This window comes from Mastigoproctus giganteus, chromosome 4 (genome assembly GCF_048544385.1).
Source record: "Mastigoproctus giganteus isolate SK-2022 chromosome 4, ASM4854438v1, whole genome shotgun sequence".
Classification (NCBI taxonomy): domain Eukaryota; kingdom Metazoa; phylum Arthropoda; class Arachnida; order Uropygi; family Thelyphonidae; genus Mastigoproctus; species Mastigoproctus giganteus.
In genome coordinates, this window is record NC_143578.1 from 83,627,870 (window position 1) to 83,640,122 (window position 12,253).

The 12,253-nt window shown below is 34.9% G+C and overlaps 1 protein-coding gene across 1 annotated transcript in view; it reads right to left on the reverse strand.

Moving 5' to 3' along the window:
• The window catches only part of asun (integrator complex subunit 13 asun), a 409,288-nt gene that overhangs the window by 383,561 nt on the left and 13,474 nt on the right, over positions 1-12,253 (reverse strand). Inside the window, exon 2 of the mRNA XM_090371642.1 lies at positions 5,795-5,869. Coding sequence (XP_090227768.1) covers positions 5,795-5,869 — 75 coding nt within the window. The remainder of the gene's footprint in view (positions 1-5,794; positions 5,870-12,253) is intronic.

Below are 12,253 nucleotides of genomic sequence, written 5' to 3' on the forward strand. Positions count from 1 at the left end.
AACTGGTAGCAGATTTTCGAGAAGTTGAAGCTGATCGAGCAGGACAAGGTTTCTCACAATGGAAAGTGGAACGCAGTGTGCAAAATTATGGATAGGATTTCCAGTCAATGGAAGAAGGTCATTAATGTACAAGAGGAAAAGAGTGGGGGAAAGAACTGAACCTTGGGGGACACCGGCATTAGTGGAGAAGTTAGAAGACAGAGAGCCATCTACCATCACCCTCAGTGAGCGATCAGAGAGAAAACTGAATAACCAATTACAAAAAAACAGTTGGCAAACCATAAGAAGGAAGCTTGTTTAGAAGACCTTTATGCCAAACACGATCAAAAGCCTTTGAGATGTCAAGAGCAACTGCTTGTGTTTCACCGAACATTTCCATTGAATTAGTCCATAAGTAGGTAACATAAGCCAGAATATCACCAGTGGATCTACACTGACAGAATCCATACTGGCAATCATTGATCAGATGGAAGGTTTCTAGGTAGTTTTAGAGTTGGTGGTTAATTGATTTCTCCATTACTTTAGAAAGAGTAGAAGTAACTGCAATGGGACGATAATTGGATGAGAGGGATTTGTCACCCTTTTTAGGAACTGGCTGGATATGAGCAAATTTCCAAGCAGAAGGAAAAATACCTTTGGAATAAGAAAGTGAAAAAAAGGCGGCAAGGAACAGGAGTAAGTTCAGGAGCACAGGTTTGGAGAACAAGTGGAGAAATACCATCAGGACCTGGAGCTTTCTTAGCATTAAGATTCGTCAAAATCCTTCTGACATCCTTTTGACAGAAGACCACAGGAGGCATTGAATGGAGCGTGTTGGGAATGGTGGAAGGTGTTTTACCAAGATCATTAATATATGAGCTGGAAGAAAAATGGGATGCTAGCAGGTCAGCTTTATCCTTGGCTGAAGACACAACAGAACCATCTGGTTTGGACAGAGGTGGGAGAAGAGATGGGCAAAAGTTGCAACCAATAACTTTGGCAAGAGACCAGAATGATCGGCTACCATTAGGGCAAGAAGCAAGTTTTCTACTCTTAGCCTGTTCAAATTCTAGTTTGGACTGATTAAAAACTGCCTTACAATTGTTGCAAGCTTTGGTGTAGGCAGAAAATGAAACTAAAGAATTAGAAACAAGCCAATTACGATATGCAACATTCTTCTCTTGAACAGCCTTAGCACATTTATTGGAAAACCAAGGTTTAGATAAAGAATGAGATTTTAAAGTGGAGTGTGGGATAAGACTGCTAGGGCAGCTCATTGAACTTTGTCAGTGATATACACGAATTTTTCCAGAGGGCCAATGAAGTGATTGTCCTGTTGTATAAGGCAGGTGTTTAGGCTACATCTTAAATACCGCACACAAGTCTGAAGCTTCATTTTAAGAAGGATACAGATCTGTTGAAATTAATGCAAAGAAGAACAACAGGATTAGTCAAGGACATAAAACAGTATTCTTACCCAGGTCTTCAGTTCTGCAAATTGCTGCACCTAGAAACTATGCATCTGTGAGGATACCTGATTGAACTGTTTAAGACCCTAAATGGATTGAGTAACTTTAATGTTAAAATTTGTTTCAGCCAGAGAATGATTGACTGATGGAAAAAAATTCCATCTGGCATTGTGGTGGTGGATAGTTTGAAAAATTTAAGAAAAAATTAAGTAATTTATTAGAGGAATTGACAAATGAGGTGGGTAGTTTTTTTTTTTTTTTTTTTTTAATTTGCTGATAACCTTGTTTCTTTGCATCTATTGCCACTTTTAATACTAGATGTATATGCAACTGACTAACTTCATTTATGTAACAATGGCTGTAACTTGAATAAACCTTTATCAATAGAAATAAACTACATTTTATCTTCCTTTTTATCAATTTTCTCATGGACAACATTGAAAAAAATTCTACAATACTGAAAAAAAAAAATACTGAAGTTACATTTTTCAAAATTTTCTCTCTCTCTCTCTCTCTCTCTCTCTCTCTCTCTCTCTCTCTCTCAGCTGTTCTACTTCCCTTCAACTTCAACAACACTGATTACATGAGTGTCTTTTCCAATGCATTCACATGCTCTATACATTTTGTTCATCAGATACAAAATACACTTCAATCTGTTGCAATATAATAGAATATATTTATTTCAAAAGAATTAAGTAAAATATGAATTATATTAATGTGCATGAGAATATAATCTTTGTAACAGAGTGCTTGCTCAATATATAGCCTCAAATGTAATAGATATCAACAAACAAAGGTTAGTAACAACTTTGTCTTTCTTTTTGCTATCCAAACAAAGTAGTCTAACATTCTTTCAAACTTCAGGTTAAAAACAAATGTAAGCAGCAACATGTTCAATATTAATGGTGAATTTAAATTACATGTACAATGTTGCTTAAATGCTTATCCATTTTTAATCTTCTTTGAATGATGCTCAAAAGGGAAAAGGAATTCAAATTGGAAAAGAACAGTTGTGAGACAGACATGTAGAAATTTGCTTTCAGCCAGAGTAACTGGTCAGTGGAATTAAACTTCTACCTGGCACTGTGGAATAGGATAGTTTGAGTAAATTTTAAAAAGAATTGGGCAAATGATGGAGGTAATATAGGGTTTTGTTTTTTCTTTTGGCCAATGCTTCCATGCTTAGTTCCTTCCAACATTTTGCCACTACTAATACTAATACAATAAACAGAAATACACATTACGTTCTTAAATACACGTAACATAAAGAATTTTAAATACTTCTACTGTTCACAAAGATATAGGTTGTTTCTCAGTTATTGGGATCAAATACTATATAAATGTTTAAGTCAGTTTATTTTCATTGAGAACCAGTTTGATCTTCCTGTCTAAGGGCTTCGTGAGTTCTTAAGCTGGTACAAGAATTCCGAGTAAATCAAAGGGGGATATGTTCCTGAAAAGTAGTCTATTTGGAAAAACTGAGACTGGCAAAACTAAGTCCTATATAAAAGAGGGGCTTATGGGAAAAACAATAATTATGCCACTAAAATGCATGCAAAAAAAGGAAATTTTATTTACATAGCATAAATGCAATATTTCTTATAAAAGATAAAATAATTATTTTACATTACTGTGCAACAAATATAGTGACATCAAAGCATTATGAAATCAAGTCAAAAATAGATATATATATAAGGGGTCACCAAATAGCAGATGACCAACAATTTTTCAAGGATTACAAGTGATCTGAACCTGTGTGAATAATTTTTTTCTGCTTTTGCATTTCTGTAAATTCCCTTAATCTGATATGTAGGGCGCCTCCGTAGCCAGGTGGGAAGGAGCAGCGGTGCGTAGCACACGCTTCTTGATTAGACCGGGGTTCGAGCCCGTCACCACCAAATACGGAAGATGCGGAAAGGTCAGGAAATGACCACCGCATCTCCCGGAGCAATATGGCCTTAGTTGCTAATGCTCCTAAAAACCAAATAACAAACAACAACAAACAATCTGATATGTAACATTTAAAAAAATGATCATAAGTTATATTGAATGCAACTTTCTTAAAAGTTGCATAAAAGGAAATAAAAATGTTATCTTAATAGTTACTAGATGTGTTATTAAATTTATGCCAAAAAAGGGATCCAGACTGTGATGAGTTACCTCTCATCACAGTCCGGTTACCTCCTGGCATACACTGGTGTTCAAAGAAAGTGCATCACCTAGGAATTTCACATTTCTAATCCATTTTCGCTATGGTATGTTACATTAATGACCAACATCACAAATAGAAATATAAACAAAAGATATTTATTAATAGTTAAGGCAAAGCTAAGTAATATTTGTTGAAAAGTTATCAGAAGCCCTCAGTTTGCTTCAGTTTATCATTTTAAATGGAAAACAAAATGAAAAGTTCACCAGGTGCAAACTAATATTTAGTTGAACCGCCTCTGCCCCTGATGACATTAACAAGAAAAATTTCTGAAGATAATCAACTGACAGTTTATGGTTCCAAACATGAATTATGGCGTCCTGAAGTTCACGAAGGGTCTTTGGTTTCTTTCTAGCAACTGCAGATTCCATACGATGCCAACAGTTCTCTATAGGATTCAGGTCCGGGCTGTTTCCTGGTCAACTAACAGTTGGCCAGGAAACAGTCCGGTAACAGTAAGACCATTCTTCCAACCATTTTTTCAACTGTAACAAATGTAAATACATTACTGTTGAAACTCTAATGCAGAAATGAAGCTAAAGTAACTACAGAAGTACCTACTTACACTTTTTGCCCGATGAAAAGGAGCAGAGTCGTCCTGAAAGATGCAGTTACTTGGCAGGTTGAAATGGTCTCTAATGGTTGGCAGCAATTTGCCTTCCAATATAGCCAGGTATCCATTGGCATTTACAGAACCTTTTATAAACTGCAGGTGACCCTACTCCATGATACGAAATGCATGCCCATATCATTTGGCTGGTAGGGAATTTCACTGTGGACACAATACAGTCTGGATAATATTCTTCACCATGTCTACGGCAAATCGTTTGTCTCCCATCAGAGTCATCCAGGTTGAATTTCTTCTTATCAGAGAAAATAACTGACTTCCACTGCTCGGAGGTCCATTTGACATGCTCCTTACACCAAATTAATCTGTCCCTTTTCATTTTTTGTGTGAGGAAGGGCTTCTTAGGACAATGGGCTACAAGTCTATTTTTGAAGAGACATCTTCTGACTGTTACTGCCCTTTCTACCACTCCTGTCTGTTCTTCTCATTCTCTTTTCAGCTCACACAAAGAAGCTTTACAGTTTTTAAGGCATAAACATTTCAAAACACGGTCCTGTTTTGGCATAGAGACTCATTTGCATCCAGTTCCTTTTTTCCTATCAGCAGAACCAGTATTCTTGAGTTTGGAAAGAAATCTACTCACTGTCGACTGATTACAAGACACTCTATAAACAATATGATGGGAAGAACATCCTTGTGGCATCAACTGCACGTAACTCGCCATCCTGACACAAGCAAGGAATGACTACAACTCTTGCAGAGCATGCATATATAGCTGAAAGTAACAGCTGATGCAATATTACGTCATCACCAATGTGTGTCAATCTTATCTGTAAGAAATACTGCCATATACTTACGTTATTCGGACGACAATTACAATTTTAATGGGTGATGCACTTTCTTTGAACACCAGTGTATATAGTATTGACAAGTGTGTTATTGAGAGGGTGAATCATAAACAAATCTCCTCTCTTTGTTCTAAATGCTACCAAGGCAGATTTACTGAGGCACATTGGCACGGCTGCTCCAGAGTTCCTAAGGCCATGGGAGACCTAGGAACAAGGAAATTACTGCTGGTCCGGGGCTCTCATTGCCTTATTATTAGGGCCTCTAAAAATATGTGCACCTGCATCCCCAGACTCAGGAATCATCCACTAGGCCCTCACTGGTAGCACAACTACTATAATAACCTTTCTCCCATAACAGGTGAAAAAGACCAGAGTTCAAATCTCATCATTGATCCAAAAAATTTTTATGGGCTTTTTTCACAACATAGCTGACTTAGTTGGTCTCAGACAAAGAAGTACATGAAAAACAATCTACATTTTTTATCATCTATGAACAATCACTAGCTTCCTATTCTGAAGAGAACCAGCTAAGAACTTGATGAATGACTTACTAATATTTCAGAAATGCTGATGGCTAGGTTAAAAATCTAAAATTAAATTAAAATTATCAAAATAGCAGTATTCCCATATCCTTTTCAAAACAAAGAATAAAGAAAAAAGGTATCTAGTTCAAAAGCCAGATATTCAAATAATAAAAACCAATAAATGATTTGTAACTTACATGGGATAAGCTCTGTTCTTCTTTACTCCATGAATTCAAGAAATGGGCACTGTTATCACTAACAATACACTGTATCTATAAAATGAAACAATTTTTTTAAACAGATATAAAAAGTATTAAATTTCTGCCCCTTCCTTATAAACACATGGATGATGATACATCATACTGTGTTATTGAATTAATAAATAAATAAGAGCTCTTTGAAATGTCAAATGTCTAATTATAAAGTTAAGAAAATAAAAAGATAGTATTTGAAAATGTAAAAATCAGTTTACCTAAGAATATTAGATCTGTGGTAGTAAAGATAACAAGATTCTAGCTAAAAAAATCCTCCTCCAATAAAAACTCCCACATTTCCATAAAAAAATCCATATTATTAACATAAACTGCCCATATCATATACTTTAAATTATATGCAAATTTTCACATTTTAACAAAATAGAGAAATTCACACAAGTGAAACCTTCTCTCCCACTGAATTAAATATATTTATAGCTTTTCCATATTTTGTTTCTTAAAATCAAGTATATGAGTATTATATCTTCCAATTTTTTCCTGACATTTATAAATTACTAATTTTTTAAAATTAATATCAGTAATATTCTCATGTATTATTTCAAGATTAAATCTATCACAATAAAAATAGTTTAAAATCATTTATATAGGCAAGCATTTCATCTGCTTATTGCTTTTATTATTTAAAATCGTTTAATTGGATAAGATGTATTAAGATATACAAATTAATTTTTGGTTCAAACAGATTGAAACTGAATAACAGCTTTCAGTCTTTTATTAACTTTAATTATAAGCAAATGTTTATAAAATTCTTTATAAATGGAGTTAAAAACTTTTTTGAACTTTTTTTAAAAATTTTAGTTTAATAAATGTGTAAAAATTAAGCACTTAAAAAACAGTCATTTAAAAATTTTTCTTATTAAATGGAAATAAAAATGACAACAAAATTGTGTAAGAAATATATACAAGAAAAAGATGAAACTGAATTTACTGTTATCCACATAGTAAAAAGAATACAGATATAAAAAGTGAGATCAAAACAGAAAATTTGCTTCATGTGAAAAGTACAAACGATTTATTTGAAGAGAAATATAGAGAGTCAGATTTGCATTTATGAAATTTTATGGAAATAAAAAGGATGAAGACAAATGTTGAAGGGGAAAAATTTTTTTTTTAAATATTCAAAATACAGGTTGTTCTCGCTTAGCGTCAGTCCGATTTGCACCGATACACAATAGCGCTGATCACTAACCATGTAGCCATTTTTATTTTTATTAATTTATTTTGAAATTTTTAAAAAAAATTTTGCAATTTTTTTATTATAAATTGAAAGTTTAAAATTGTCAGGCAAATTTTATTGGCATCATACTGTACGAGGTATTGTGCACTGTTCACAGGATTGAGGACAATCTGAGCCAATCAGCAATTAGCGCATCCGTATCAGAGACAAGAAAGCTTTCCACCCTCAAAGTAGCCACTCGTGTATGTGAGTGGTAAAGGTCCATGTGGTGTAGCATTCAGTTGGTTGTTGTTGTTTACACCATTTACATGTGTTGGAAATTTATTATGCTAACATTTTTATTAATTGTGTTATTAATAAATTAATAGATTTGATAATAGAGAGCTATTAAGTGCTCAATAATTCCTATATTCTATTATATTATGAAACAACAGGGATTATCTTTATTTTAGATACAGGAAGCTTCTTTTCCAACCAACTCTCCTGGTCCAACGCGCTAATAATTCTTTGAGAAGGCGATATCAATTTTACAAAACATGTGGGACATCTTCCCCACTGTCAGAACCGTAGTGTTCAGACCCCTCGGTCTCAACCTTGAGCGCTCAAGACTTCTGTCTTCAAACACCATACCTCTGGCAGCAAGGAAACCATTACGTGGATTGACATAAAATTAAATTTTGAAGGTCTAAACCGCTTAATAAATATGGACCGATTATTTTCTTCCATCATATTTATTAAGCGGTTTAGACCTTCAAAATTTAATTTTATGTCAATCCACGTAATGGTTTCCTTGCTGCCAGAGGTATGGTGTTTGAAGACAGAAGTCTTGAGTGCTCAAGGTTGAGACCGAGGGGTCTGAACACTACGGTTCTGACAGTTGGGAAGATGTCCCATATGTTTTGTAAAATTGATATCGCCTTCCCAAAGAATTATTAGCGCGTTGGACCAGGAGAGTTGGTTAGAAAAGAAGCTTCCTATATCTAAAATAAAGGTAATCCCTGTTGTTTCATAAAATTAATAAATTAAATAATAATTAACTAAGGGGCTGTGCGTGCTTCTTTTGATAAAATAAAATAAAATACAAAAGCTTTCGACTCTATGTGTGTCTCTCCCTCAGTTATGAATGCATAAATACATTACTATATCTATATAATATCGGTGTAGATACACAGACAACTCTTAAAGAAAAACTACGATCGTAGTGTGAAATTTATCTCATCTATCTCATATTGTGCTCATCCTTCACAACAAGTTGCCATGTATTGTACTACCTCGAATAAGTAACACTTCACTAATAGAGAAAGACTATTGTCATTTTTTCTTTGTGGGCACCATCACCCAGACGGCACTGTTTCAAAGCTAGTTGGCTTTTCATCGGCGGGTGCATTTCACACTATGATCATAGTTTTTCTTTAAGAGTTGCCTAAGGTGTATCTACACCGATATTATATAGAATCTTAAACTCTTAAAATATTATGCCTTGTTGCATTTAGTTATTTAAATTAATATGTTACATATGGAAATCAAGAATGGTATCACATGGTCAGGTTAGAAAAACATAGCACAACATAGACCGTGACATAGAAAAACATAGACCGTGCTTAAACATACGTTTGTTTTACCACAGTAAAACAAGCTTCTATTAAGTATTTTTGTATTTGTTACTTATTACCACATAACACATCTCTCTTCCCCCATTAGATGAATAAATATCATTAGGAGGAAAATTATTTTAATGTATAGAAAGATAATAGAGATAGCCATATGCAGTTTTTGCCAATCGTTTTATATGCAGTTTTTGCCAATCATTTTATATGCAGTTTTTGCCAATCGTGTTATAAAGTTTTTAATTTAATAGAATAAAGAGATGCCGTATCTGCAAAAGAAGTTTAATGAATCCTAGTGCAAATGAAAGTGCAAAAATGGCATGTCAATTTATCACATTGGAAAATAGGATTAAGGTTATTTGGAGGATGAAAGCTGCTCTAATGTGTGTAGGGCTATGAATATGCCTCCATTGACTATTACTACAACTATGAAGAATGCTGATAAAATAAAACAATCGATGCAAAGTGGTAGGTAAAATTTTTGGTACCTGGAACCTAACTCTGTGATCGCCCATTGACTCCATGATACAAATGGAACCCTCAAAGTGGAACCTAACACCAGTGTAAATCAAGGGCTACTGTATAATTGTAAAAAATCAAGCAATGAATATGTGAAGAATACACAAAAATAATTATAAATCAGGATGTAAATTTTTTTTTAGAGAAAATCCCCAACACAAACGGTATTAGAACCTACAGTACTTACTACTGTGCAAGGGTCAAAGGTTGAGAAGATATAAGATATTATTGACATTATACCTAGAATTTCTGTAGATTGTAATTTTTGGAAGAGATGTGAAGAAAGGTTGATTCATAGAGCAGAAATAGAAAAGATAAAGAGGGAGAGAAAAAGTTAGTTCTGTGAGTTTGGAGCTGGACATTGACTGGTTTAAGTACATGCTTAAGCTGGTTTGGAGAACAGTGATGGAATTACAGATGTAATAGTGCCCACAGAGGTATCTACTGAAAAAGGATGCAGCAGAAACTAATCATCCATTAGAGAGTTGTTGTTGTTGTTGTGGGGGTTTAATGGCACATAAGCTGCTTTGGCTATAATGCACCTATTCATTTATTATATAAAGAAATCAGATATTCTTGTATGGTCAGAAAAATCTGTAATCAAAAAAGATTAAAAACTCTAGTTTCCTTGAGGCAATTAAAAAATTCGGAAAGATTTGCTTTGTCTCCAATCAGATTCTCTAGCATTAATGGTTTGCGAAGATTAACCAGTGATAGCAGGGTTGAAGTTCTGTTTTGTTTATGGTAGGGGCAGTCAATCAATGAGAATATGTTTAACAATCAGATTTAAAGAACAATGTGGACATAGTGGTAGATCATTTTCTGTGAGTAAATGAAAGTGGGTCAGATGGGTATGACCTATTCTTGCCCATGAAAGGACTACTTCTTCTTGTCTTGATGTACGAACACTGGAGCACCAAATTTTTGGATCCTGTTTAAATTGAAAGAGTTTATTATTTGTTTGAAAGTGCCATAGTTCTGTACATTTTGATAGGCATGCAGCATTTATGATTGGTGCATAAACGCAGGGATATTTGTTAAATCTAAGGTGGTTGGATTGTTTGCAGCTTTATCGGCTAGTTCATTGCCCAAAATTCCAGATTGTTTGTTTGTTTATTTGTCTTGGGATTTATTAGGCGCATCGACAACTATGGCCATAGTGCACCACAAAATTCCAGAATGTGCCAGAATTCAACAGAAGGTAGCCAATTGATGGCATTCTTCGATTTGCAGTAATAAGTCTCTAATTTCATCAAGAACAGGATGAACCTTGTCTGAGGAATTACATAATGGCATGATTGAGCTGAGAGAATCAGTGTAAATAACAGATTTTAAAGACCAGTCACAACAAAGATTTTCTAAAGCTAGTTTAACTGCATATAATTCAGCTGAGAATATACTGAATTCAGATGGAAGGGATGCTGAAATAGTGGTATTCAGAAACACTGCAGCTTCTCCGACTTTTGAATTAGATTTAGAGCCATCTGTATAAATTGGGAAAAAAATCAATATATCTTTGAGTGTGAACTACATGAAGTTGTCTGACATTTGATGTTTGCCAAATATTCTTTCCCATTGGCAAAGGTGTCACAGGTTGGAATAGGAGGAGGAACTCATGGTGTTGAGTGCAGGTTGCTACCTGTTGTACAGAATGGATAGAAACATTCCAAACCTGCATCAGTTCAAAAAGGCAAAGACCAGCTGGTTTTACTATGCTAGGTTTATTTCTGCAGAGGATTTCTAATGGCGGATTGAATAGGTATGGCTGAATGGGATGCGAGGCATAACTTTTTATCTTGACAGTATACTTCAGTAACAGTGTTTTCTTTCTTAATATTAATGGGGGCTCATGAGTATCAGTGTAGAGACCGTGCGCTGGTGATGTTCTGAATGCGTCAAATGCAATCCTCAAAGCACTGTGTTGAATTTAATCAAACCAGCATAATGTACTCATTCTAGTGTAGCAGGGAGGTAAGATCTGCACCCCCAAGTTTGGGCAGATAAAGCTCTGAGTATGTTTAGCTTTTTCAGACAGGAAGTACTTACCATTTTAATATGATCTAAGAAATTTAATTTTTTGTCGAGGATTAATACTAGAAATCTGAAGTTATTGGTGACTGGGATGGAGATATTATAGGTATGAAGTTCAGGGTTGCGATGAAGCTTGCATTGTCTACAAAAATGGATAGCAACTGTTTTGTGCAGTGAGAGTTGATAGCCATTAAGCCTGGCCCACTGCTGTATTTTATTAAGTGATATATGAAGCTGTCATTCAATAGACCTCATATTTTGGGAATGGCAGGAGATGGAAAGGTCATCTGCATAAAGGTAAGTCTCTACTGTATTTGGAAGCTGTTTAGTGATAGAATCTATTCTAAGAGCAAAAAGAGTAGCACTCAACACTGATCTCTATGGAACACCTTCTTCCTGAATGAACATTTCTGAAAGGGCATGTTGGTATTGAACTTGAAACGATCTAGTATGTAGGAAAGTTTTCACAAATATAGGAAGGTTGCCCCGTAGGCCGACAGTAAAGATCACTAAGTACGCCATGTAACCAGGTGGTGTCAAAAGCCTTCTCTATATCTATGGAAACCATTACTTGATGTTTATGTTTAATGAAGACATTACAAATGGCAAATTCAGCCTTGACCATGAGATCCAAGCATGACCTGTTTTGTCGAAAGCCGTATTGACTATGCCTCATTAGATGTTCTAACTCAATGATCCAGACGAGTCTTCTGTGGACAATTTTTTCAAGGATTTTGCTGAGGCAGGTTGATAGAATGCTGTTCTGCAGTGTTTTTAATTCTTTGGAATGATGGGGTATAAGCTGATGCTGCTGAGATTTCAGCAAATGTGTTCCTTAAAGCATTTGCAATATCTTAAGGACTAGATAGATCTCACTCAGGACAGGATTGGAGAAGGTACAGTAGGAAACTTACCAGAAAGCTGTCTAATTTTTTCCCATATTATTTTGATGTCAGTGTTTTTGTTAATGTTTGATGCAAAACGAGGCCAGGATTCTTTCTTGGCTTGCCTTTGTATGAAACGCTTTTGCATGAAAGTGCTTTTGCC